This window comes from Ascaphus truei, chromosome 11, assembly GCF_040206685.1.
Source record: "Ascaphus truei isolate aAscTru1 chromosome 11, aAscTru1.hap1, whole genome shotgun sequence".
Classification (NCBI taxonomy): domain Eukaryota; kingdom Metazoa; phylum Chordata; class Amphibia; order Anura; family Ascaphidae; genus Ascaphus; species Ascaphus truei.
In genome coordinates this window covers 43,006,484-43,033,352 of record NC_134493.1, presented here as the reverse complement: position 1 = coordinate 43,033,352, position 26,869 = coordinate 43,006,484, and the positions used below count along the sequence as shown (strand labels likewise).

At 55.2% G+C, this 26,869-nt stretch overlaps 1 protein-coding gene across 1 annotated transcript; it reads left to right on the top strand.

Moving 5' to 3' along the window:
* Window positions 1-1,690: 1,690 nt before the first annotated feature.
* FSCN1 (fascin actin-bundling protein 1) lies at window positions 1,691-25,736 on the top strand. The gene is made up of 5 exons (XM_075565919.1): window positions 1,691-2,575; window positions 21,338-21,494; window positions 22,562-22,683; window positions 23,471-23,638; window positions 24,634-25,736. The coding sequence occupies exons 1-5, from the start codon at window positions 1,747-1,749 to the stop codon at window positions 24,834-24,836; spliced, it is 1,479 nt and encodes a 492-aa protein (XP_075422034.1). The 5' UTR covers window positions 1,691-1,746; the 3' UTR covers window positions 24,837-25,736.
* Window positions 25,737-26,869: the final 1,133 nt, after the last annotated feature.

Genomic DNA, 26,869 nt, shown 5'->3' with positions numbered 1-26,869 from the left:
GACGTGTGAGGTTTGGGGAGCTCTGTACATATGATGAAGAGACCTGTGAGGTTTGGGGAGCTATGTACATATGATGAAGAGACGTGTGAGGTTTGGGGAGCTGTGTACATATGAAGAAGAGACGTGTGAGGTTTGGGGAGCTCTGTACATATGAAGAAGAGACCTGTGTGAGGTTTGGGGAGCTCTGTACATATGAAGAAGAGACCTGTGAGGTTTGGGGAGCTCTGTACATATGAAGAAGAGACCTGTGAGGTTTGGGGAGCTCTGTACATATGATGAAGAGACGTGTGTGAGGTTTGGGGAGCTCTGTACATATGATGAAGAGACGTGTGTGAGGTTTGGGGAGCTCTGTACATATGAAGAAGAGACCTGTGAGGTTTGGGGAGCTCTGTACATATGATGAAGAGACCTGTGTGAGGTTTGGGGAGCTCTGTACATATGATGAATAGACCTGTGTGAGGTTTGGGGAGCTCTGTACATATGATGAAGAGACGTGTGTGAGGTTTGGGGAGCTCTGTACATATGATGAAGAGACGTGTGTGAGGTTTGGGGAGCTCTGTACATATGAAGAAGAGACCTGTGAGGTTTGGGGAGCTCTGTACATATGAAGAAGAGACGTGTGTGAGGTTTGGGGAGCTCTGTACATATGATGAAGAGACCTGTGTGAGGTTTGGGGTGCTCTGTACATATGAAGAAGAGACCTGTGAGGTTTGGGGAGCTCTGTACATATGAAGAAGAGACCTGTGAGGTTTGGGGAGCTGTGTACATATGAAGAAGAGACCTGTGAGGTTTGGGGAGCTCTGTACATATGAAGAAGAGACCTGTGAGGTTTGGGGAGCTGTGTACATATGAAGAAGAGACCTGTGAGGTTTGGGGAGCTGTGTACATATGAAGAAGAGACCTGTGAGGTTTGGGGAGCTCTGTACATATGAAGAAGAGACCTGTGAGGTTTGGGGAGCTCTGTACATATGAAGAAGAGACCTGTGAGGTTTGGGGAGCTCTGTACATATGAAGAAGAGACATGTGAGGTTTGGCAATCTCTGTACAACATAATTTGATGGTTAAAGATCTATTTTTGTCATAACCACAACAAGGACCAACCCAACTCCCTACTATTAACTGGGCCCTGGACTCGAGTCTCCCTTCCTGAGGGCAGAGTTCACCAGACCCCAGGTCCCTGGCAATGTCATCTCATCTCCCCCTTCCCCCCAACCCCCCCTCCCCCCCAGCTTTGGGGGCGGGCCCCTGACGTCACCGAGCCTTTATAAACTGCAGCTCTCGGGATGAGCAGAGCTCAGAGAGACAAGCGCCGAGCATCACCCGGGGGCAACAGGGCTGTATCCACCGCCCTCCCATCAACCGGGGGTATATAGCGGTATATACAACCCCCCCCCCCTTTCCATCAACCGGTGTGTATAGCGATATCCCCAGCCCCCCATCACCCGTGTATTAGGGATCTATACACCCCCCACCCCCCGCGTGTTAGTGATATTACCCCCCCCACCCCCCCGTGTGTTGGTGATATTACCCCCCCCACCCCCCCGTGTGTTGGTGATATTACCCCCCCCCCACCCCCCCGTGTGTTGGTGAAATTACCCCCCCCCCCCTTGTATTAGGGATATATATACCCCACATCCTTTGGTGTAATAGATATATATATACCCCCCTTCCCCTGTATTAGGGATATCCCCCCCCCCCCATCCTTCGGTGTAATAGAGAGATACCCCCCACCCTCCCCCCGGCACCATGAGCGGCTCCGGGCTCCTGCAGCTCGGGCTCATCAACTGCAGCAGCAAGTACCTGACGGCCGAGACCTTCGGCTTCAAGATTAACGCCTCGGCTCTGAGCCTGAAGAAGAAGCAGGTGTGGAGCCTGGCGCCCGCGGCGGGAGGGAGCGGCGGCGAAGAGTCCGGCCCGGGCGCCGTGCTGCTGCGCAGCCACCTGGGCCGCTACCTGTCGGCCGACAAAGACGGCCGGGTGTCCGGGGAGAGCGAGGCGGCCGGCCCGGACTGCCGCTTCCTGGTGACCGCCCACGGGGACGGCCGGTGGGCGCTGCAGTCCGAGGCCCACGGGCGTTACCTGGGCGGCACCGAGGACCGCATCACCTGCTTCTCCCCGGCCGTCTCCCCCGCCGAGAAGTGGGGGGTCCACCTGGCCATCCACCCGCAGGTCACCCTGTATAGCGTCACCCGCAAGCGCTACGCCCGGCTGGGCGCCCGGGGCGACGAGCTGTCGGTGGAGCGCGACGTGCCGTGGGGGGTGGACTCGCTCATCACCTTGCTCTTCCACGAGCAGCGCTACCGGCTGCAGAGCGCCGACCACCGGCTGCTGGCCGCCGACGGCGGGCTGCGGGACGAGCCGGCGCCGGACACCGGCTACACGCTGGACATCTCGGCGGGGAAGGTGGCTTTCCGGGCGGCGGACGGCCGGTACCTGGCCCCCTCCGGTCCCAGCGGGACGCTGAAAGCCGGTAAGAACAGCCGGGCCGGCCGGGACGAGTTGTTCGTGCTGGAGAGGAGCAGCCCGCAGGTGGTGCTGACCGCGGGGAACCAGAGGAACGTGTCCACCCGGCAGGGTAAGTAGGGGGGGGGGGGGGGGTAGGAGGGCAGGGTAAGTGGGTGGGGATCCCCATATGTCTTGCTTCTCCCCGTATCTGTCTCGTTTCTCCCCCACCCCCCCTCCCCGTATCTGTCTCGTTTCTCCCCCACCCCCCCTCCCCGTATCTGTCTCGTTTCTCTTCCCCCCCCCCGTATCTGTCTCGTTTCTTCCCCCCCCCCCCCCCGTATCTGTCTCGTTTCTCCCCCCCGTATCTGTCTCGTTTCTCCCCCCGGTATCTGTCTCGTTTCTCCCCCCCCACGTATCTATCTCGCTTCTCCCCCCGTATCTGTCTCGCTTCTCCCCCCCCCCCGTATCTATCTCGCTTCTCCCCCCGTATCTGTCTCGCTTCTCCCCCCCCCCGTATCTGTCTCGCTTCTCCCCCCCCCCGTATCTGTCTCGCTTCTCCCCCCCCGTATCTGTCTCGCTTCTCCCCCCCCCCGTACCTGTCTCGTTTCTCCCCCCCCCCCCGTACCTGTCTCGTTTCTCCCCCCCGTATCTGTCTCGTTTCTCCCCCCCGTATCTGTCTCGTTTCTCCCCCCCGTATCTGTCTCGTTTCTCCCCCCCCACGTATCTATCTCGCTTCTCCCCCCCGTATCTGTCTCGTTTCTCCCCCCCCGTATCTGTCTCGTTTCTCCCCCCCCGTATCTGTCTCGTTTCTCCCCCCCCGTATCTGTCTCGTTTCTCCCCCCCCCCACGTATCTATCTCGCTTCTCCCCCCCGTATCTGTCTCGCTTCTCCCCCCGTATCTGTCTCGCTTCTCCCCCCCGTATCTGTCTCGCTTCTCCCCCCCGTATCTGTCTCGCTTCTCCCCCCCGTATCTGTCTCGCTTCTCCCCCCATATCTGTCTCGCTTCTCCCCCGTATCTGTCTCGCTTCTCCCCCCGTATCTGTCTCGCTTCTCCCCCGTATCTGTCTCGCTTCTCCCCCCCGTATCTGTCTTGCTTCTCCCCCCGTATCTGTCTTGCTCCTCCCCCCGTATCTGTCGCTTCTCCTCCTCCCCCCGTATCTGTCGCTTCTCCTCCTCCCCCCCGTATCTGTCGCTTCTCCTCCTCCCCCCCGTATCTGTCGCTTCTCCTCCTCCCCCCCGTATCTGTCGCTTCTCCTCCTCCCCCCCGTATCTGTCGCTTCTCCTCCTCCCCCCCGTATCTGTCGCTTCTCCTCCCCCCCGTATCTCTCGCTTCTCCTCCCCCCCGTATCTCTCGCTTCTCCTCCCCCCCGTATCTCTCGCTTCTCCTCCCCCCCCGTATCTCTCGCTTCTCCTCCCCCCCGTATCTCTCGCTTCTCCTCCCCCCCGTATCTCTCGCTTCTCCCCCCCCCCCCCCGTATCTGTCTCGTTTCTCCCCCCCCCCCGTATCTGTCTCGTTTCTCCCCCCCCCCCGTATCTGTCTCGTTTCTCCCCCCCCCCCGTATCTGTCTCGTTTCTCCCCCCCGTATCTGTCTCGTTTCTCCCCCCCGTATCTGTCTCGTTTGTCCCCCCCGTATCTGTCTCGTTTCTCCCCCCGGTATCTGTCTCGTTTCTCCCCCCCCCCCGTATCTATCTCGCTTCTCCCCCCGTATCTGTCTCGCTTCTCCCCCCGTATCTGTCTCGCTTCTCCCCCCGTATCTGTCTCGCTTCTCCCCCCCCCGTATCTGTCTCGCTTCTCCTCCCCCCCCCGTATCTGTCTCGCTTCTCCCCCTCCCCCGTATCTGTCTCGCTTCTCCCCCTCCCCCGTATCTGTCTCGCTTCTCCCCCCCGTATCTGTCTCGTTTCTCCCCCCCGTATCTGTCTCGTTTCTCCCCCCCGTATCTGTCTCGTTTCTCCCCCCCGTATCTGTCTCGTTTCTCCCCCCCGTATCTGTCTCGTTTCTCCCCCCCGTATCTGTCTCGCTTTCTCCCCCCCATCTGTCTCGCTTTCTTCCCCCATCTCATCTGTCTCGCTTTCTCTCCCCCCCTCCTCATCTGTCTCGCTTTCTCTCCCCCCCTCCTCATCTGTCTCGCTTTCTCTCCCCCCCTCCTCATCTGTCTCGCTTTCTCTCCCCCCCTCCTCATCTGTCTCGCTTTCTCTCCCCCCCTCCTCATCTGTCTCGCTTTCTCTCCCCCCTCCTCATCTGTCTCGCTTTCTCTCCCCCCCTCCTCATCTGTCTCGCTTTCTCCCCCCCTCCTCATCTGTCTCGCTTTCTCCCCCCCTCCTCATCTGTCTCGCTTTCTCCCCCCCTCCCCATCTGTCTCGCTTTCTCCCCCCCATCTGTCTCGCTTTCTTCCTCCCCCCCCTCTATTTCGTTTCCCCCCCCTCTATCTGTCTCGCTTAATCCCCCCCCCCTATCTGTCTCGCTTCCTCCCCCCCCTATCTGTCTTGATTCTCTTCTCTCCCCTCCTCCCAGGTCTCTTGCTTCTCCTCTGTTTCCCAGGTCTGTCTCACTCAGGGGGAGGGGGACTCTCGTAAGACTTTGCATAAATTATTTTTGATTGGGATGAAATGATCAGAAAGAAAATGGCTCTTCTGTGAGCATTCCATGTCTGACCTACCCCCGAGTGGGGGGAGCACGGCCTCTACTCCCAGGCAGGGGGAGCACGGGCCTCTTCCCCCAGGCAGGGGGAGCACGGGCCTCTTCCCCCAGGCAGGGGGAGCACGGGCCTCTTCCCCCAGGCAGGGGGAGCACGGGCCTCTAGCCCCAGGCAGGGGGAGCACGGGCCTCTAGCCCCAGGCAGGGGGAGCACGGGCCTCTAGCCCCAGGCAGGGGGAGCACGGGCCTCTAGCCCCAGGCAGGGGGAGCACGGGCCTCTAGCCCCAGGCAGGGGGAGCACGGGCCTCTAGCCCCAGGCAGGGGGAGCACGGGCCTCTACCCCCCAGGCAGGGGGAGCACGGGCCTCTAGCCCCAGGCAGGGGGAGCACGGGCCTCTACCCCCCAGGCAGGGGGAGCACGGGCCTCTACCCCCCAGGCAGGGGGAGCACGGGCCTCTACCCCCCAGGCAGGGGGAGCACGGGCCTCTACCCCCCAGGCAGGGGGAGCACGGGCCTCTACCCCCCAGGCAGGGGGAGCACGGGCCTCTACCCCCCAGGCAGGGGGAGCACGGGCCTCTACCCCCCAGGCAGGGGGAGCACGGGCCTCTACCCCCCAGGCAGGGGGAGCACGGGCCTCTACCCCCCAGGCAGGGGGAGCACGGGCCTCTACCCCCCAGGCAGGGGGAGCACGGGCCTCTACCCCCCAGGCAGGGGGAGCACGGGCCTCTACCCCCCAGGCAGGGGGAGCACGGGCCTCTACCCCCCAGGCAGGGGGAGCACGGGCCTCTACCCCCCAGGCAGGGGGAGCACGGGCCTCTACCCCCCAGGCAGGGGGAGCACGGGCCTCTACCCCCCAGGCAGGGGGAGCACGGGCCTCTACCCCCCAGGCAGGGGGAGCACGGGCCTCTACCCCCCAGGCAGGGGGAGCACGGGCCTCTACCCCCCAGGCAGGGGGAGCACGGGCCTCTACCCCCCAGGCAGGGGGAGCACGGGCCTCTACCCCCCAGGCAGGGGGAGCACGGGCCTCTACCCCCCAGGCAGGGGGAGCACGGGCCTCTACCCCCCAGGCAGGGGGAGCACGGGCCTCTACCCCCCAGGCAGGGGGAGCACGGGCCTCTACCCCCCAGGCAGGGGGAGCACGGGCCTCTACCCCCCAGGCAGGGGGAGCACGGGCCTCTACCCCCCAGGCAGGGGGAGCACGGGCCTCTACCCCCCAGGCAGGGGGAGCACGGGCCTCTACCCCCCAGGCAGGGGGAGCACGGGCCTCTACCCCCAGGCAGGGGGAGCACGGGCCTCTACCCCTGGGGGAGCAGAGGGTGTAATGTGCTGCTCTTATTTGAGCTTCCTTTGTCGTCCAAAAGAACACTGTAAATATATTTGCAGAAGTAAGATGTTTATTTAGCCAAAACTGGCCGGTCCCGTTGTGATGAACGGCCTGCGTGTAAATCTGCTGTGTGTTTCCATCATGTGTAACACGGACCCGCTCGGGAGGAGGCTGCCGGTTCTGAATGTTGTCTTGTGATGTTCTGATTCTCCCTTTTGCTGACACGGGTCTGGGCAGAGGTTCTGTGGGCTTGTCTCTTCCACACAGTCAGGAGGCTTTGTCTGCTAATGTGTTTCACATGTTCTGCTCCCCACCCACAGCCCGGGCAGGGAAATGGTCCCGTACCAAATGATATATTCCCCCTAACCATGTACAATTCAAACACCCGGGATGCTTCGTTCCCACGCCCGTTACCAAGCATACGGGGCACAGTGTATGTAGGTTTATCCTGTGCCTCAGAGCGGGGATACTCATTACTCTGCAACGTGGGCTCATTTCTGCCTCTCCCTCCAGTCCAAAGCTGTAGAGCCTAGAGGTGGGGGCGGGGGGGAACTCCTTTTTGGGGTCCATTTAATGTGTGCTTCATCTATAGTCTGCCATATCCCCATTCTCTTCCCTAAACACGCACTGGGTGAGATTCAGGAGGTGCTACAAGGGGGAATAGGACGACCCCTGTGTTTAGCCTTGCAGCCTCTGCTGTGTCCATAGTGCGTGCTACGTAGCTCGCACTGAAACAAACGTATATGCGCATAGTGCTCGCGCGTGTACATGCGCTACAGGGAGACCGGCGCTTCGTGATACAAACAAGTTTGTATTTGTAGCGCGACGCCGGAGCGCGGAAGCTAGCGTGTTCTGTTATGGACGCAGCCTAAGGCCTTGCCCCCGCTGCCTACTACAGCATCCGCTGTGGCGGACGCTGCACGGACGAGAGCCCTCCCCTCAATGGCGCCGGGCCTGCTGCGAGGGGGGGCCGCAGCGCTCGGGCGAGAGTTGCTCCTGCTCTCAATAGAATTGAGAGCAGGACTCGCGACGGAGCGCTAGGCCACGCCCTCCGGCGGTTCAGCCAATGAGGGCAAACCTGCCGGGTGACGTCATGGCCGCGCCCCCGTCACTCCCCCGCCATGCCCCCCCCCCGGTCTCTCTGCCTGCAGTGAGCTGCAGACCGGGGAATCGGCAGCGGCGTTACCGGGGCATTAGCCTAAGACATATCCAGATGTGGTGGGGGCCGCTCAGGTGACGGACTCTTGGTTATTTGCCTGAAACACAAATGGTGGAAGCAGATTCTTTCAGAATAACTATTTTGTACAGGCGGCCCCCGGTTATCCACCGGAACCCGTTCTGGAAGTAGCGTTGGATAGTGACACCGTTGTAAAGTGAGTCCCATGTTAATCAGTGGCGGTGAGCGTCGGATAACGTATTTAGGCGTCAAAAAACGGCCCTCAGGGTGGTATTGTAAAGCGTTGGATATGCTATTCGTTATAAAGTGAAACGTTGGATAACGAGGACTCCCTGTATAGCGCTTTTCTCCCAGTTGGGCTGAAAGCGCGGCACTAGTACGGTATAGTGTGCGGCACATGGGAGTTTTATAGGCCGTCCCTGCTCAGATGCGTTTACAATCTGTTTTTGGTAGCTGAGGGAGAAAGGGACTTGCCCACGGCCACAAGGAGCCGACACAGGGAATTGAACCAGGCTCCCCTTGGTGTCATTGTGTAAATCGTTAAATCGGTTCTGTAGTATTAATACATTTTTTTTTTTTTTTTAAATTCCACCCTTAATGCTATTTTTAATGAGTTTTAATAGACTGAGCATCCTTTGATTTCTGTAGCAGATTTCACACCTCCCCAGCAGTGCGAGATCTTTGCAACACTTTCCTGTTTGTTACAAAAGGAGAATCAGCACTACCAAGGAAAGATGTGGCTAAAGACAGAGGTGCAAGGAACCCCAGTGGGACCCCGAATACCCCAAATGCTAAAATACAGGAAAAAAAATAGAGGGGAACCCGCACGCTCATAGATGTAAGCACTGTATTTATTCAAAAAGAAAGCAACTCAAATGGACAATTTAAACACCACGCAAGTCTATGCAAAATACAGAATAAAGACACAAAAAAGTGTACATAAGATCTCTATAAGAGCAAAGAGAAGGACTGCAGGACAGGTAATGAACCCATGCAGAATAGGTGGGTGGGGGAGTAGCTCCAAAAAGGAAAAGGGTAGTGGGAGCAAAAAATAAGGGGGGCAACGTTTTGGGTCAGAGCCAGTCTTCAGCGCCCGTTCCTGGGGTTCTCAATAAGCACACTACTTCCCTTGAGATAAATCCACTGGAGCGAACCCCAAAATGATCCAATACCTGAATGATCGACCTTACAGCATGTAACAGACAACAAGATATTCCTGTGAGATCGAGTCCAGGCTGCTGACTTCGTGTTTGTCTACTTGAGTTACTTTCTTTTTGAATAAATGTAGTGCTTACATCTGAGGGTGCGGGTTTCCCTCTATCTTTTCTTACTTTGCTGTTTGTGATCATTTGTTGCCAATGTTCCCAGTAGTTTGAGTGGAAAACTGTAATAGATAATGTTACTTTGGTAATATAAGAATACATTGTAGCTGCTGAGTTACACTGAAGGATTGATTGAAACTTAAAGGCGGCCATTTAGTGAACCTTGGGAAGCACGATCTTTGCTGATCGATCACGGGAGAAGTAATCGATCGGCTGCTTGGGTAATTGGTAATCGAAGGCGGCGTATATTAATACAAAAAAAAAGTGCTTCTTGGATTGCCTCTAACTCAGTCTGATCTTATTGGAAAAGATAAACTGCAAGAGGCGGAGAGAGAAACCAGAGGGATGTAATCCTGTTCTCAAAGAAACGATTTCCATGGAAACAAGGAACTTCAACTCGTGTTCTGGTGGGGACCCAAATCCCAACCTTCTAATTGCATGAAGGAATGATCCAGCAGTGTATATACTGTCGTGGGTGTGAGGAGCGTATACTCACATCCTCATCTGTCCACTGATCATTGGATTGCAAGCTTTTGGGGCAGGATTTCTCCCCCCCCCCCCTGTAAATTATAAACCTAGTTTCTGAGTATTATTACAGTAAGGTGATGATGTAAGATTGTGTTGTCCTGTTATTACTGCAGTAAAGAATAATCTGTACTTGAGACCCCCTGTAAGTGTCCTGATTCTGGGACCGGGGCACGCAGAAGCACTGCGCCTGTGGCAGCTGCTGCACATCTGTTCTTCATTGTGTGTTCTCAGTGGCTTCGGTTACACAGCATGGTGGTTGGGTGAAACCCGGGCTGCATGTCAGGAATGTGCAGTGATATCCTGTCCCGTGATGCGGGAATCCCAGGAAATGGACACAAGACTCCGCAGGCTGGTTGTGCCTGTGTGGCAGGAGTGTGCCCAGCACTGTGCGCTGGGATCATAAGGAAGGCTTTATCCCTCCCCGTACATCACGTGGGTATGTGGGCTGTGTCCATTTTCTTGTCACTGGCTCATATGGTATCAGCATTTACTGCTTAACCTGTCTGCTGCCAGATCGGCCAGCAATGAATGCGTGGGTCTGCGTGCCCGTGTAAGGGCCCCCCCCCCCACCATGGCCGAGTACTATGGCCAGGGAAAGCAGGTGCTTTCCGTCAGTGTCGCAGCCCGTGCGTCGACGCGCGATGTCCGCAGCCTCAGGCCGTGCAATGCATTGCTGGCTCCACTGGTTGTGTGAAACTCTGACAATTTACAGTCCACCCGGGACACAAGGTGACGTGTCCTACAGAGACATCGGTGTTCTGCAAAGGAGACACAGAACTCCATTTAACGACATGGTCCTCATGGAGGTCTCCTCTGTCAGCGCCTCGTTGCCTCTGTGTTGGGTGGGGAGACCAATCCCCTAAGCTTGAGCGGCCTGGGACACTATTGTATGCCTTTTTTGACGAGACTAAACGTTCAGACTTCTCTGGTGTCTTTGATTATTTTTTCCCTGTTGGGTTTTTATTGTGCGATTTGTAGGGTTAGTCGTGTATTTACAAAAAGGTTTTACCAGGAAGTAATACATTGAGTTATTTGTTTTCAGGTGTGTCCTGGGCACAGAGGTAGTGATTGTAGGTCTAGTAGTGAGTAACAGGGTTGAGCTATTAGTTGATCACTTTGCAGTCCGGACATCCGACGCCCCAGCTGTGTTATCTGCTCCCTCGCTCCCGGACAGTGTTACACTTCTCCCCCCTGTGCCAGGCTCCTCCGCACTGCCAGAGAGCTCCTAAACTAACACTTTTATTACACTTTCTACCTTGGGGGCACATGGGCATTTATAAGAGTATGAAACGTTGGCGAGAGTATGTACATCTTTATTGCCATCCATGTGCATGGCGCTTTACATCCGTAATGCACATAACATAAGACAGACACTAGTAATAGGAGTCCCTGCCCTGAAGAGCTTACAATCTAAGTGATCTCTAGAATACTCCGATCTGCCTGTCACATGTAATGTCTGTGCTGGGGGCCTGCCGTTGGGTTCTCGTGGGTTTGTGCCATTTCTTACAAATTGACGGGTATGACAGGCCCCCGATTCTGTTCCGCACAAACGCTTTCTTGAAAATCCAATGTTTTTGCTGCAGAGACAAAGGCTTCAAAGCACCTGCAGCCTCGCCGCGGCCCCCCCCTTGCAGCCTCGCCGCGGCCCCCCCCTTGCAGCCTCGCCGCCCCCCCCTTGCAGCCTCGCCGCGGCCCCCCCTTGCAGCCTCGCCGCGGCCCCCCCTCTCCCGCCTGTCACAGAAGGTTAAGCTTCCTCTGCCGCCCTGCGCTTTGTTTGACGTGCAGGCTGGTTACAAGGAGATTGTGTCGCCGAGAGAGACAGGAGCTGGCACAGCGAGGGGGGGGGGTCTCATGTGAAGCTTAGTCTCCAGTAAGCATTGACCCAGCTGCGGTGCAGAGCCATCCAAATCCCAGCCGAGACCACCAGCTCTCCTTCAACTGAGGGGCAGTGTCTATTTTGGTTCCACCCGTTTTTAATATGGTCGTTCTGCGGCTGGCTGCGTCTGTTGAACACACGAGTTAGTCCCAGGTTGCGGCGTGCGCACCCGGCAAGCACTCTGCTGTACTATCTTGTGGGACCTACCCCCATGTCTGCGTGACGTCAGCGCACGTGAGCTGGTTCAGCCAATGAGGGCGAGCGAACCAGCTTCGTTGCGCGTCCGCCACGCCCCCGCCACGCATCTATACCATCTCCTGCAGCCAAGTTCACAAATCGCTTGGGAGTGTGCGTGCGTCAGCGCGCTCACGCGGCCGCACAGGGACAATAATACCGCCTTATGCCGGGTGCTTTCTGATGCACGGTCCCCAATACAGACCTTGTGTCCGTAGACGTGCTCGTGCACAGTTCTGGGTGCAGTTATGAGTGTTCTGGTGAAGCAGAGGGGGACGATTTAAGACACTGGTACAGGAAGTGCAATTCTGCTACCGCCGCGCCTAATTCTAACGGTAACATAAATGAGGTCAGAGCAGGGACATAACTGGTCCTTCGCTTACTCCCGATGTTCGGCTGTGACACGGTAATACACAGTGCTTCTCAGCTGATCGGCCCACAGTTTGAATGTAACCATTGTTCCTGTTTTATCAGTCTTCATTCATTCTTGGCTTGCAGAGCTCCTGCTGTTCAGAGGCTGGGGGGGTGGGGGGGGGATGGGGCAGCAGCTGTCGCACTGGGTACCATCCTAGCTGTGGCCAGTTATACATTAGGACTCCTCCCCGCCCCCTCGGACAAATTGTCCTTGTGAAGTCCTTTGAAATGGTGATCGCCAGATGTACCCATCCAACGTGACTTGTGGAACTTTGTTCTTTCTTGGGAGCATCACGGTACTGGAGTTACTCCGTCAGCCTTGGATGTTTCAGAGAGTGCAATTGTAGGACGTTTCTTGTATAATTCTGTCACTTTTTAGCTTTGCTTTTCCTGCCTTTGTTTACTGTAACAGGTATAATAAGGGGGTATATATTTAAGGCGAGCAATGCTCTTACTTGGGTCAGTTGCAAAATGAAGGCAGCACCTTCTATTCCAGAAGTAAGGTTTGTGGCAGTGCCGCTGCAGGAACCGTCCCATCTCCCTGTAACAACTCTGCAAATGAAACCAGTTAATCGAACACGTCTGGTAACGTTCTAATTTAGCGGATCGGCACCTGCGAAGTGGGACGTTTTGGTGCCGGAGGTAGGTTAGGGGTGACATGCTGCTGCAACACGCACGGCATGATGTCACCGTGGCCACGTGCCACACGGCTGCAGCGACACGGATGGGAAAATGTCCTAGACAACCCTTTAAGTTCTGCGTATTATAATGTTCTGAGCGACGGTCCGAATGAGAGGGAAATAGTTTGCGTGCCGAGTAAGTTCTGGAAGTTCATACTGTTCCAGTCTGTTTCCGGGTAGCGGCGGATCGCTGCGATTCTTTCACACGCTCCGTATTGCCACGTCCGAGCCGCAGGGAGAGAATCTTTGGGTCACTGCGGTTTCACATTCTTGGGGTTGTTTCAAGGAACAGCTTCTATTTAATGCTGCCCGGCAGTTTGTTCAGCTGTCTGAATGAGGAATTCTTTGCTTGAGACCCCCACGTGCTGGGTGGGGGGAGGGGTGCGTCTCCGGAGCCAGGCTTTCCAGAAGACTTCTTACTTGTGGGGGACGGGGCAGTAATTATTATGCTTTGGCTCCTAGTCTATCCATGAAGTAATTATGTGGGGGCTCCCTCGCGGTGTGACTCCCTCGTACAAGTAATAAAAGAGGAACGCATTCTCCTGCTGAGCTCGGTGCTTGGGATCTGGTTCTCCTCTCTGCCCCTTGGGATCTGGTTCTCCTCTCTGCCCCTTGGGATCTGGTTCTCCTCTCTGCCCCTTGGGATCTGGTTCTCCTCTCTGCCCCTTGGGATCTCTCGATCATTGCTGGCTATGGCGCTGATCCACTCTCCTTTTTGCCGTATTGCACATGGAAAAACTAAAATGAAGTGATCATTTGAGAGTTGTGGGCTCAGAATTAGAACGAGTCAAAGCATGAGCATTGTGTAGTGTCCAGTTGGGGGGTGGGGGTGATGGCTGGGCCTGGTCTTGTGGCATGCTCAGTTGGTGGGGGGCTGGTCCTGCAGTGTTTCCTGTTGGGGCTGAAGGCTGGTCCTGCAGAGTATCCAGTCAAGGAGAGAAAGAAGGGGGGTAGGAGGGCTCATTCTGCAGTGTCTAGTTGAGGGTCTGCCCACCATTTTCTGGTGGATTCAGTTGAGTCTCTGCCTCCCGGCAATGGGTGGGGGTCCGGTTTCCGACTCCCCCTGACTCGCTGCCCTGTGATATTCCAACTTTCCAGAAGAGTAGAGATTAGAGATGTTCAGTGGTATCAATAGCGATGATTGCTTTGTAATGTCGCACGTCTGTTCACACGTGGCCTCCCTGGTGGCCCCCTAGCAGTGCCACGGTCCGATCTGCCCACTCATCTCCCAATCCTGCTCTCGAGCAGACGCCCGAAGTGGGAGGTTTCACGCCCGGAGAAAGTTACCTTTCCCCCCTTTTGATAGATTGGGAACTCGAGACAGAATCTTTGGGGATAGGTTATCCTTTCCATGCCCGAAGCCAGCAATGTATTATCCTCTGGCAATGAAGGAGTTAACCGTATTTGATTATAGTTTTCCAGTAACCACATTCTGCCGTGTAGTACAACGGGGTGTGAAGACGTGACTAATAAAATGACATTAACATACACAAAGTAAAAAGGTTCTGTTCTGAGGAGCTTACAATCTAAAATAACCATATCCTGTGGCCCCCAGTCAGAGCGATGTGAAACGTCTAAAACTGAGCAAATCTGTTCAGAGATTCTGCATGATGTGAATGAAACTGTGCCCGCCCCACCCTGTGCCCGCCCCGTGCCCGTCTCCCTCACCCGGACACGAGCTCGGCTCTGTATGGGGGCAGTGACTGTTCTGGTTCTCGGCAGTATGAGGAGGCCGGTAGTAAGACCTTATTCTTGTGCTGCCTGACTGTATCCTATAAGGCAGGGCGGCCAACTCCAGTCCTCAAGGGCCACCAACAGGTCAGGTTCTAAGGATATCCCTGCTTAAGTGCAGATGGCTGTCATTGATTGAGCCACCTGTGCTGAAGCAGGGATATCCTTAAAACCCGACCCGTTGGTGGCCATTGAGGCCTGGAGTTGGCCACTCCTGCTATAGCGCATCCTATACGGAGCTCGTCCCTGGCAGTGGTTTTCGGGAGAAGGGAGTCTGCTGCATCTGCTCGGTTTCTGCTGGAATGAGATGTGCGAGTTCTCTCTCTGTGTGTGTGCGAGTTCTCTCTCTGTGTGTGTGCGCGAGTTCTCTCTCTGTGTGTGTGCGCGAGTTCTCTCTCTGTGTGTGTGCGCGAGTTCTCTCTCTGTGTGTGTGTGCGCGAGTTCTCTCTCTGTGTGTGTGCGCGAGTTCTCTCTCTGTGTGTGTGCGCGAGTTCTCTCTCTGTGTGTGTGCGAGTTCTCTCTCTGTGTGTGTGCGAGTTCTCTGTGTGTGCGCGAGTTCTCTCTCTCTGTGTGTGCGCGAGTTCTCTCTCTGTGTGTGCGCGCGAGTTCTCTCTGTGTGTGTGTGCGCGCGAGTTCTCTCTGTGTGTGTGCGCGCGAGTTCTCTCTCTGTGTGTGTGCGCGAGTTCTCTGTGTGTGTGCGCGCGAGTTCTCTCTGTGTGTGCGCGCGAGTTCTCTCTGTGTGTGTGCGAGTTCTCTCTCTGTGTGTGCGCGCGAGTTCTCTCTGTGTGTGTGCGAGTTCTCTCTGTGTGTGTGTGCGAGTTCTCTCTGTGTGTGTGTGCGAGTTCTCTCTGTGTGTGTGTGTGCGAGTTCTCTCTCTGTGTGTGTGCGCGCGAGTTCTCTCTCTGTGTGTGTGCGCGCGAGTTCTCTCTGTGTGTGTGCGATTTCTCTCTCTGTGTGTGTGCGCGCGAGTTCTCTGTGTGTGTGCGAGTTCTCTCTCTGTGTGTGTGCGCGCGAGTTCTCTCTGTGTGTGCGCGCGAGTTCTCTCTGTGTGTGTGCGAGTTCTCTGTGTGTGTGTGCGCGCGAGTTCTCTCTGTGTGTGTGCGAGTTCTCTCTCTGTGTGTGTGCGCGCGAGTTCTCTCTGTGTGTGTGCGCGCGAGTTCTCTCTGTGTGTGTGCGAGTTCTCTCTGTGTGTGTGTGCGCGCGAGTTCTCTCTGTGTGTGTGCGAGTTCTCTCTCTGTGTGTGTGTGCGCGCGAGTTCTCTCTGTGTGTGTGCGAGTTCTCTCTGTGTGTGTGCGAGTTCTCTCTGTGTGTGTGCGAGTTCTCTCTGTGTGTGTGTGCGAGTTCTCTCTCTGTGTGTGTGCGAGTTCTCTCTCTGTGTGTGCGCGAGTTCTCTCTCTGTGTGTGCGCGAGTTCTCTCTCTGTGTGTGTGCGAGTTCTCTCTGTGTGTGTGTGCGCGAGTTCTCTGTGTGTGTGTGTGCGCGAGTTCTCTCTGTGTGTGTGCGCGAGTTCTCTCTGTGTGTGTGCGCGAGTTCTCTCTGTGTGTGTGTGCGCGAGTTCTCTCTCTGTGTGTGTGCGCGAGTTCTCTCTGTGTGTGTGCGCGAGTTCTCTCTCTGTGTGTGTGCGAGTTCTCTCTCTGTGTGTGTGCGAGTTCTCTCTCTGTGTGTGTGCGAGTTCTCTCTCTGTGTGTGTGCGAGTTCTCTCTCTGTGTGTGTGCGAGTTCTCTCTCTGTGTGTGTGCGAGTTCTCTCTCTGTGTGTGTGCGAGTTCTCTCTCTGTGTGTGTGCGAGTTCTCTCTCTGTGTGTGTGCGAGTTCTCTCTCTGTGTGTGTGCGAGTTCTCTCTCTGTGTGTGTGCGCGAGTTCTCTCTCTGTGTGTGTGCGCGAGTTCTCTCTGTGTGTGTGTGCGCGAGTTCTCTCTGTGTGTGTGTGCGCGAGTTCTCTCTGTGTGTGTGTGCGCGAGTTCTCTCTGTGTGTGTGTGCGCGAGTTCTCTCTGTGTGTGTGTGCGCGAGTTCTCTCTCTGTGTGTGTGCGCGAGTTCTCTCTCTGTGTGTGTGCGAGTTCTCTCTCTGTGTGTGTGCGCGAGTTCTCTCTGTGTGCGCGAGTTCTCTCTCTGTGTGTGCGAGTTCTCTCTCTGTGTGTGCGAGTTCTCTCTCTGTGTGTGCGAGTTCTCTCTCTGTGTGTGCGCGAGTTCTCTCTCTGTGTGTGTGCGCGAGTTCTCTCTGTGTGTGTGCGCGAGTTCTCTCTCTGTGTGTGTGCGAGTTCTCTCTCTGTGTGTGTGCGCGAGTTCTCTCTGTGTGCGCGAGTTCTCTCTCTGTGTGTGCGAGTTCTCTCTCTGTGTGTGCGAGTTCTCTCTCTGTGTGTGCGAGTTCTCTCTCTGTGTGCGCGAGTTCTCTCTGTGTGTGCGCGAGTTCTCTCTCTCTGTGTGTGCGCGAGTTCTCTCTCTGTGTGTGTGCGCGAGTTCTCTCTCTGTGTGTGTGCGCGAGTTCTCTCTCTGTGTGTGTGCGCGAGTTCTCTCTCTGTGTGTGTGCGCGAGTTCTCTCTCTGTGTGTGTGCGCGAGTTCTCTCTCTGTGTGTGCGCGAGTTCTCTCTCTGTGTGTGCGCGAGTTCTCTCTCTGTGTGTGCGCGAGTTCTCTCTCTGTGTGTGCGCGAGTTCTCTCTCTGTGTGCGCGAGTTCTCTCTCTGTGTGCGCGAGTTCTCTCTCTGTGTGCGCGAGTTCTCTCTCTGTGTGCGCGAGTTCTCTCTCTGTGTGCGCGAGTTCTCTCTCTGTGTGCGCGAGTTCTCTCTCTGTGTGCGCGAGTTCTCTCTCTGTGTGCGCGAGTTCTCTCTCTGTGTGCGCGAGTTCTCTCTCTGTGTGCGCGAGTTCTCTCTCTGTGTGCGCGAGTTCTCTCTCTGTGTGCGCGAGTTCTCTCTCTGTGTGCGCGAGTTCTCTCTGTGTGTGTGTGCGTGAGTTCTCTCTGTGTGTGTGTGCGCGAGTTCTCTCTGTGTGTGTGTGCGCGAGTTCTCTCTCTGTGTGTGTGCGCGAGTTCTCTCTCTGTGTGTGTGCGCGCGAGTTCTCTCTGTGTGTGTGTGTGCGCGAGTTCTCTCTCTGTGTGTGCGTGCGCGAGTTCTCTCTCTGTGTGTGCGTGCGCGAGTTCTCTCTCTGTGTGTGCGTGGGCGAGTTCTCTCTCTGTGTGTGCGTGCGCGAGTTCTCTCTCTGTGTGTGCGTGCGCGAGTTCTCTCTCTGTGTGTGTGTGCGCGAGTTCTCTCTCTGTGTGTGTGTGCGCGAGTTCTCTCTCTGTGTGTGTGTGCGCGAGTTCTCTCTCTGTGTGTGTGTGTGCGCGAGTTCTCTCTCTGTGTGTGTGTGTGCGCGAGTTCTCTCTGTGTGTGTGTGTGTGCGCGAGTTCTCTCTGTGTGTGTGTGTGTGTGTGCGCGAGTTCTCTCTCTGTGTGTGTGCGCGAGTTCTCTGTGTGTGTGCGAGTTCTCTCTCTGTGTGTGCGCGAGTTCTCTCTCTGTGTGTGCGCGAGTTCTCTCTCTGTGTGCGCGAGTTCTCTCTCTGTGTGTGCGCGAGTTCTCTCTCTGTGTGCGCGAGTTCTCTCTCTGTGTGTGCGCGAGTTCTCTCTCTGTGTGCGCGAGTTCTCTCTCTGTGTGCGCGAGTTCTCTCTCTGTGTGCGCGAGTTCTCTCTCTGTGTGCGCGAGTTCTCTCTCTGTGTGCGCGAGTTCTCTCTCTGTGTGCGCGAGTTCTCTCTCTGTGTGCGCGAGTTCTCTCTCTGTGTGCGCGAGTTCTCTCTCTGTGTGCGCGAGTTCTCTCTCTGTGTGCGCGAGTTCTCTCTCTGTGTGCGCGAGTTCTCTCTCTGTGTGCGCGAGTTCTCTCTGTGTGTGTGCGCGAGTTCTCTCTGTGTGTGTGCGCGAGTTCTCTCTGTGTGTGTGCGCGAGTTCTCTCTGTGTGTGTGCGCGAGTTCTCTGTGTGTGTGCGCGAGTTCTCTCTCTGTGTGTGTGCGCGAGTTCTCTCTGTGTGTGTGCGCGCGAGTTCTCTCTCTGTGTGTGTGCGCGCGAGTTCTCTCTCTGTGTGTGTGTGCGCGAGTTCTCTCTCTGTGTGTGTGTGCGCGAGTTCTCTCTCTGTGTGTGTGTGCGCGAGTTCTCTCTCTGTGTGTGTGTGCGCGAGTTCTCTCTCTGTGTGTGTGTGCGCGAGTTCTCTCTCTGTGTGTGTGTGCGCGAGTTCTCTCTCTGTGTGTGTGTGCGCGAGTTCTCTCTCTGTGTGTGTGTGTGCGCGAGTTCTCTCTCTGTGTGTGTGTGCGCGAGTTCTCTCTCTGTGTGTGTGTGCGCGAGTTCTCTCTCTGTGTGTGTGTGCGCGAGTTCTCTCTCTGTGTGTGTGTGTGCGCGAGTTCTCTCTCTGTGTGTGTGCGCGAGTTCTCTCTCTGTGTGTGTGTGCGCGAGTTCTCTCTCTGTGTGTGTGTGTGCGCGAGTTCTCTCTCTGTGTGTGTGTGTGCGCGAGTTCTCTCTGTGTGTGTGTGTGTGCGCGAGTTCTCTCTCTGTGTGTGTGTGCGCGCGAGTTCTCTGTGTGTGTGTGCGCGCGAGTTCTCTCTGTGTGTGTGTGTGCGCGCGAGTTCTCTCTCTCTGTGTGTGCGCGAGTTCTCTCTCTGTGTGTGTGTGTGTGTGTGCGCGAGTTCTCCGTGTGTGTGTGTGTGTGTGTGTGTGTGTGCGCGAGTTCTCTCTCTCTGTGTGTGTGTGTGTGCGCGAGTTCTCTCTCTGTGTGTGTGTGCGCGAGTTCTCTCTCTGTGTGTGTGTGCGCGAGTTCTCTCTCTGTGTGTGTGTGTGTGCGCGAGTTCTCTCTCTGTGTGTGTGTGTGTGTGCGCGAGTTCTCTCTCTGTGTGTGTGTGTGTGCGCGAGTTCTCTCTCTGTGTGTGTGTGTGTGTGTGCGCGAGTTCTCTCTCTGTGTGTGCGCGCGAGTTCTCTCTCTGTGTGTGTGTGTGCGCGAGTTCTCTCTCTGTGTCTGTGTGCGCGAGTTCTCTCTCTGTGTGTGTGTGCGCGAGTTCTCTCTCTCTGTGTGTGTGTGTGCGCGAGTTCTCTCTGTGTGTGTGTGTGTGTGCGCGAGTTCTCTCTCTGTGTGTGTGCGCGCGAGTTCTCTCTCTGTGTGTGTGTGTGCGCGAGTTCTCTCTCTGTGTGTGTGTGCGCGCGAGTTCTCTCTCTGTGTGTGTGCGCGCGCAAGTTCTCTCTCTGTGTGTGTGTGTGTGCGCGCAAGTTCTCTCTCTGTGTGTGCGCGCGAGTTCTCTCTCTCTGTGTGTGTGTGTGCGCGAGTTCTCTCTCTCTGTGTGTGTGTGTGCGCGAGTTCTCTCTCTGTGTGTGTGTGCGCGAGTTCTCTCTCTGTGTGTGTGTGCGCGAGTTCTCTCTCTGTGTGTGTGTGCGCGAGTTCTCTCTCTGTGTGTGTGTGTGTGCGCGAGTTCTCTCTCTGTGTGTGTGTGTGTGTGCGCGAGTTCTCTCTCTGTGTGTGTGTGTGTGCGCGAGTTCTCTCTCTGTGTGTGTGTGTGTGTGCGCGAGTTCTCTCTCTGTGTGTGCGCGCGAGTTCTCTCTCTGTGTGTGTGTGTGCGCGAGTTCTCTCTCTGTCTGTGTGCGCGAGTTCTCTCTCTGTGTGTGTGCGCGAGTTCTCTCTCTCTGTGTGTGTGTGTGTGTGCGCGAGTTCTCTCTCTGTGTGTGTGTGTGTGCGCGAGTTCTCTCTCTGTGTGTGTGCGCGCGAGTTCTCTCTCTGTGTGTGTGTGTGTGCGCGAGTTCTCTCTCTGTGTGTGTGTGCGCGCGAGTTCTCTCTCTGTGTGTGTGCGCGCGCGAGTTCTCTCTCTGTGTGTGTGTGTGTGCGCGCAAGTTCTCTCTCTGTGTGTGCGCGCGAGTTCTCTCTCTGTGTGTGTGTGCGCGCGAGTTCTCTCTCTGTGTGTGTGTGTGCGCGCGAGTTCTCTCTCTGTGTGTGTGTGTGTGCGCGCAAGTTCTCTCTCTGTGTGTGCGCGCGAGTTCTCTCTCTGTGTGTGCGCGCGAGTTCTCTCTCTGTGTGTGCGCGCGAGTTCTCTCTGTGTGTGTGTGTGTGTGTGTGTGTGTGTGTGTGTGTGTGTGTGTGTGTGTGTGTGTGTGTGTGTGTGTGTGTGTGTGTGTGTGTGTGTGTGTGTGTGTGTGTGTGTGTGTGTGTGTGTGTGTGTGTGTGTGTGTGTGTGTGTGTGTGTGTGTGTGTGTGTGTGTGTGTGTGTGTGTGTGTGTGTGTGTGTGTTCTCTCTCTATCTTCTCTCCAGCTCTTGCCAAACATGCATCTGAAACAAACACATGATTTAATTGCTGTTGGTGTCTGGAGCACAGCTGATTGCTCCCCTGGCTGACTCGGGGTAATTGGCACATTCTTAATTGTCCTCTTAAGACGACTGATGAGTTACAATGGGTCCCGGCGCTGGGCATGGCTGTGTGCAGATGGGGTGCCCGGTGGGAGGGGGAATGAGACGTTTTGCTTGTGCTGAGCGCTGGGAAAGGTTACAGGAAGGGGTCGGAGGGCCTCCATCTTACAGGAAGGGGTCGGAGGGCCTCCATCTTAAGGAAGGGGTCGGAGGGCCTCCATCTTAAGGAAGGGGTCGGAGGGCCTCCATCTTAAGGAAGGGGTCGGAGGGCCTCCATCTTAAGGAAGGGGTCGGAGGGCCTCCATCTTAAGGAAGGGGTCGGAGGGCCTCCATCTTAAGGAAGGGGTCGGAGGGCCTCCATCTTACAGGAAGGGGTCGGAGGGCCTCCATCTTACAGGAAGGGGTCGGAGAGCCTCCATCTTACAGGAAGGGGTCGGAGGGCCTCCATCTTACAGGAAGGGGTCGGAGGGCCTCCATCTTACAGGAAGGGGTCGGAGGGCCTCCATCTTACAGGAAGGGGTCGGAGGGCCTCCATCTTACAGGAAGGGGTCGGAGGGCCTCCATCTTACAGGAAGGGGTCGGAGGGCCTCCATCTGGAATGACCAATGTCTGCGTTTTGTTTTGTTTTTAGGAATGGATCTGTCGGCCAATCAGGATGAAGAGAGTGACCAGGAGACCTTCCAGCTGGAGATCAACAAGGACACCAAGAAGTGCGCCTTCCGAACCTACACGGGGAAGTACTGGACCCTCTCCAGTAACGGGGGGATCCAGGCCACGGCTTCCACACTGTGAGTCTACTTAATGGCTTTATAACTTGAGGGCAGGGTAGAGACATTGGGGAGCCCACCGGTTCTGGGTATCTTCCATTCAGCTGGGAAAGAAGCAGTACGGTGCATGGAGCATAACTATAAGCCAGGGGCGGGCAACTCCAGTCCTCAAGGGCCACAGCAGGTCCGGTATTGGGGATACCCTTGCTTCAGCACAGTCGGCTCAATCAGTGGCTGAAGACTGAACACCTGACCTGTTGGTGGCCCTTGGGACTGGAGTTGTCCACCCCTTCAGTAAACGTATACATTTGCAGACACTTTGTTGATGCTGCATACTGGGGATTGGGGGGGGGGGGGGGGTGATGGAAAGACGTCTTGCAAATCGCTGAAGCTTTAGAAAGCTCCCAGAATAATCTTATTAATGCAGTGTATACAGGGGGTCTGGGTATAACACCCTGATTGAGGACATGTTATGGTGCCTGCTCTCCTAACTTGTTGCTCTGTGTGTACAGCACTGTGCACACCTCTGGCTGGGGACTTATTAGCGGATAAGAGACCTGTCTGCTGCTTGTTTGAGCTTTTCTTCCCCCGAGGGAATTACATTAAGTCTGTTTCTTGCTTCCGGTCTATTGTACCTAATAATAAACTGGATGGTGGTAAAAATGGAGGCAGCGTACATGATGGTATTTAACCCCGTGTTTCCAGGCTTGCAATGCATTGAGAATCGGTATAGATAACATTTAAGACAATGTAGTTCAAGTCTCTCTGGCAGCCCATGGGTTAATAGAGTTGCTCATCTCCAGTCCTCAAACCCCCCATCTCCCCTCCCCCCCTTCCAACAGGTCTGGTTTCAAGGATATCCCTGCTTCAGCACAGGTGGTGCAGCCTTTGATTGAGCCACTTGAGCTGAAGCAGGGATATCCTTAACCTGACCTGTTCTTGAGGACCGGAGTTGAGCGCCTCTGGGTTAATACACCAGACACCTGAGTGGCTTTAATTAGAGCCCCTCGTTATCCCTGTGTAAGGCCCCCCCCCCCCCCCCCCTGTCCTGGCTCTGACCAGCCCCTTGTCTTCCTGATGTCCGGCAGGAACGACAGCTGTTACTTTGACATTGATTGGTGTGGACGGCGCATCACCCTCAAGGCTGCCAATGGGAAGTTTGTGACGGCCAAGAAGAACGGGCAGCTGGCGGCCTCAGTGGATACTCCTGGTGAGCCTGGCACAGACGGGTGGCATCACGATGCTGGCAGGAAGGTTTCACCGAGTCGTTTAGCTCCTCTCTGCCCCAGTGAGATGCGCCATTCAGGAATTGGCACCAGATTTATACAATCTTTCCATTCAAAGAAACCTGATCCTTTCGGTTAAACAGAAAACTGTTTTTAATTTATTTTGCATTAGGGGCCAAATGTATTTCCAGCCTCCAAAAAAATGTTTTCTTCTGGAAATTCATCATTTGTTTTACCAATGTGATCTCGCTGCCGTAATGGACTTCACGATTTCCTGGAGCATAAGTCACAAAGTTTCACTAGTTACAGATTGATCGTGTCCCTGATATTTAGATATGAGGAACCCTGTGTGTCTGATAGCATTTGTTTTAGACCAGTCCGAATCTGATACGTGTATTAAGACCATAGAGGGGTCTGATCGTGAATTGTAAAAGATTCTCTTCAGGTGAAGTGCACACCTTGAATTACAGCGAAAGCACTCGCCCACACGACTCGTTCTCTGCCCGTTGTGTTGAAGGCGAAGAAATTAGAGGGAAATTCTTTTAGCGTTGGATGTTACAAATTGTAAGAGATTTAGCGGTTCTTTTTGGTCCAAAACACACAACTCCCAAAACGTCACCGTTCTGTTTTAATGGATGTGGGTTTGAGCTGGGGGTTGGGTGCGCGGTGGCGGAGGCTGTAGCCTCCATGCTCGCCCCTGTTTATTGCATTGCGTATCCATACGTTCAGCGTCCGTTCCAGGTGCCATGTTACTGAAGCTTTCCCTTGCAGGGGAGACGGAGCACTTCCTGATGAAGCTCATTAATCGTCCCCTCATTGTCCTGCGCGGGGAACACGGATTTATTGGCTGCCGCAAAATGACAGGGACCCTCGACTCGAACCGCTCGTCGTATGACGTCTTTCAGCTGGAGTTTAATGATGGAGCTTACAGCCTCAAAGGTAAGGAAGGGGGTGTCACTGGGACGTAGGTCGGCAGCAGCATCCCCCCCAACCTGATCACGCCGGCTCTGACGTGTCCCATCAGTAGGATCCCGCTGCCTTTTTTCTGGGGACTCCCAGATGTTAATCCTTTATATAATAGATGGTGAAAGACATGCCCATGTTTTTTATTCTTCTCTACCCCTGGCTTATTAATAAAGTTAATGGCACCTGCGTATCGGATAAGAAGTTCTGTGATGAGATTCCTGATGGTCTGAAGATCTGTTATCCTCAGGAATCCTGTTTATAAGAGGGTGGTGCCACTGTCATTAGTGCTGGCGCCGGTCCTGTCCTGGTCTCTGGACCCCCTCTCTCTCCCCCCTCCTCCTCCTCTCCCCCCTCCTCCTCTCCCCCCTCCTCCTCCTCCTCTCCCCCCTCCTCCTCTCTCTCCCCCCTCCTCTCTCTCCCCCCTCCTCCTCTCTCCCCCCTCCTCCTCTCTCCCCCCTCCTCCTCTCTCTCCCCCCTCCTCCTCTCTCCCCCCCCCCTCCTCTCTCTCTCCCCCCTCCTCTCTCTCTCCCCCCTCCTCTCTCTCTCCCCCCTCCTCTCTCTCTCCCCCCTCCTCTCTCTCTCCCCCCTCCTCCTCTCTCTCCCCCCTCCTCCTCTCTCTCCCCCCTCCTCCTCTCTCCCCCCTCCTCTCTCTCTCCCCTCCTCCTCTCTCTCTCTCTCTCTCTCCCCTCCTCCTCTCTCTCTCTCTCTCCCCTCCTCCTCTCTCTCTCTCTCTCCCCCCTCCTCTCTCTCCCCCCTCCTCTCTCTCTCTCTCCCCCCTCCTCCTCTCTCTCTCTCTCCCCCCTCCTCCTCTCTCTCTCTCTCCCCCCTCCTCCTCTCTCTCTCTCTCTCTCTCTCTCTCCCCTCCTCCTCTCTCTCCCCCCTCCTCCTCTCTCTCCTCTCCCCTCTCCCCTCTCCCCTCTCCCCCCCTCCAATGTCTGCTCTCCAGCTAAACCATCTCTTGTCTGCAGATTCCACTGGCAAATACTGGACAGTGGGGAGCGACTCCGCGGTGACGAGCAGCAGCTCTTCCCCTGTGGACTTCTTCTTCGAGTTCTGCGACTACAACAAGGTGGCCATCAAGGTGAACGGCCTGTACCTGAAGGGTGACCACGCCGGGGTGCTGAAAGCCTCTGCCGAGGCTATCGACGTGTCCACGCTCTGGGAGTACTGAGCACACGTTCCCAGCCTCCTCCTCCGTCTCCCCGCAGGCTGTGCCCCTCCTGCCCGCCTGCTCCCGCGGGGCATTAACGATTAGATTGCTGAGGGTTTTTCCTTTTCTATTTTGCCCATTCCTACCGCCATGCAGATTCTCGTTCCTGTGGACCATGAGGTCCTACAGACTTAACTCGCTCATGTTAGTCAGTGTTACCTCCCAGCAGGTTTTTTGGGACTGGCAAAAAGGGCTCTTGTTAGAGGGGGGTCCAGGAGGAAGTATGTGGTAGTCCTGAGCCCTTGGGTTCCTAGAGATGTGTAGGTATTGTATTGCTCGTGCATCTTGTAGGACAGAGACCCTAATCTGCTTAGTCCTGTTAAGGGGACTGCCCCCTACCCTAGCTCTTCTCCTGGACAGCGTCTCTAATCCGTTTGTTCTCCAGCCCTCCACCCTTTCCCTGTTAGAGTTCTGACCCTATATTCAGATACATGGTCTGGTCCCTGGCAGATGTCTGCGGCACCGGTTTTGGTGGTAGTTATGGTGAAGCCGGCTCTTCATGGTTTTTTTTTGTGTGCGAGACCGTGAGCTTTGAGTTCTCCTCGCCACATACTAACCAACGAGCAGTCCTTGGTTTTAGAAAGGTGGTGTGAGCATCCTGCAGACCTTTCTATCCCGAGATATAAGGAGATGTCATCAAACCCTTCACGGTGCGAGTGAAGTCTCCCTCACTGCCTGGCTGACCGAGCTGAAGCTTGACCCTGTGTCTGAGATGCTTCACCGGCTTTGTGGAGTTTCTGTTAACACTTAAACTCCAGTTTGTTCTGGTTAGGAGACTCCCTCAGTCTGTACTCTCTGGTGATCAGACGGGCCCTTAATGCTGGCATGAAAAGCATCATATGTTACTAGAGGGGGGGGGGGGGGGGGGGGGGAATAACCAAGTCAGTATTTTTTTTGTAATCCTATTTATATAAGTGTCGTGCTCCTCATCTCGGTGCTGTATTCTTTGTACCTGCAGCAGCTCTGCTTGTAGCATGGCCGCACTGCAACGTTTGCAGGTGTACAGTAGGAAGTCCTTCATGTCACTTCCTTTGTTGGGTTAACCCACAACATCTGTGACTTCGCTGTCATTCGTATCTGATGGGGCATTTAGCACTTTGGGCAGGGGTGGCCAACTCCAGTCCTCAAGGGCCACCAGCGGGTCAGGTTTACAGGATATATCCCCTGCTTCAGCACAGGTGGCTCAGTCTTCGGCTGATAACTTTGTCACATGTCTGGTTGTTTGCACAAAGTACAGATGAGCTGGTTAGGATGGTGTATTATTTCCTTTTCAGTCTTCGTGCTGCCTCTGTGACATGAACTGCTCACTTCTGAGGGGTGGGTGGGGAGTAGATGCCAAAAGTCCCCCGTCTGTCCTGTGACCTGTTGCTGCTGTCGTCACCTGTCTTTGCTTGCGTTGCCTTCTCGACCCCTCCCTCAAAGTCTGTGAAGCTGCCATTTGCTGATTTTGTTGGATAAACATGTCTTTTTGTTAAGTGCCATTTAAATAAAGGAAGCAAACTGGATAAATGACATTTGTCTTTGAAGAGATCTGTGTGTTTGTAACTCTGCTCCCCGTGTGTGACCTAAGTCATCTCTGCACTCCCAGGTCTGCTCCCAAAGCAGCCGTCAAAGTTGCTGTGTGTTTTAATTTTTATTTAGTTTCCCCTCCCCCCTCTAATATGTGCATCAATACAATCCACAGAATGATGGTAATTAGCTAAGTTGCCGATCGATCCGTTCTCCTGTGATCGATTGGTGAAGATTCGGCTCGGGGGTTCAGTAAATGGCCGTCAATGCTGCAGAATAGGACCAATGATGCAAAGTTCTGTGGGGAAGATCATGTGACCAAGCAGTTACTAGATACAATTGGTGCACTGCTAGAGAGGGCAGGGCTCACAAAGGGGCGTACCAGAGCCTGTTTCAGCAGAGGAAGGGGATGTGACTTTGTAAATTGTTGCAATAGAAACAAAAAATGCTTGTTACATTATAATACATTAAAAATGTAATTCAGA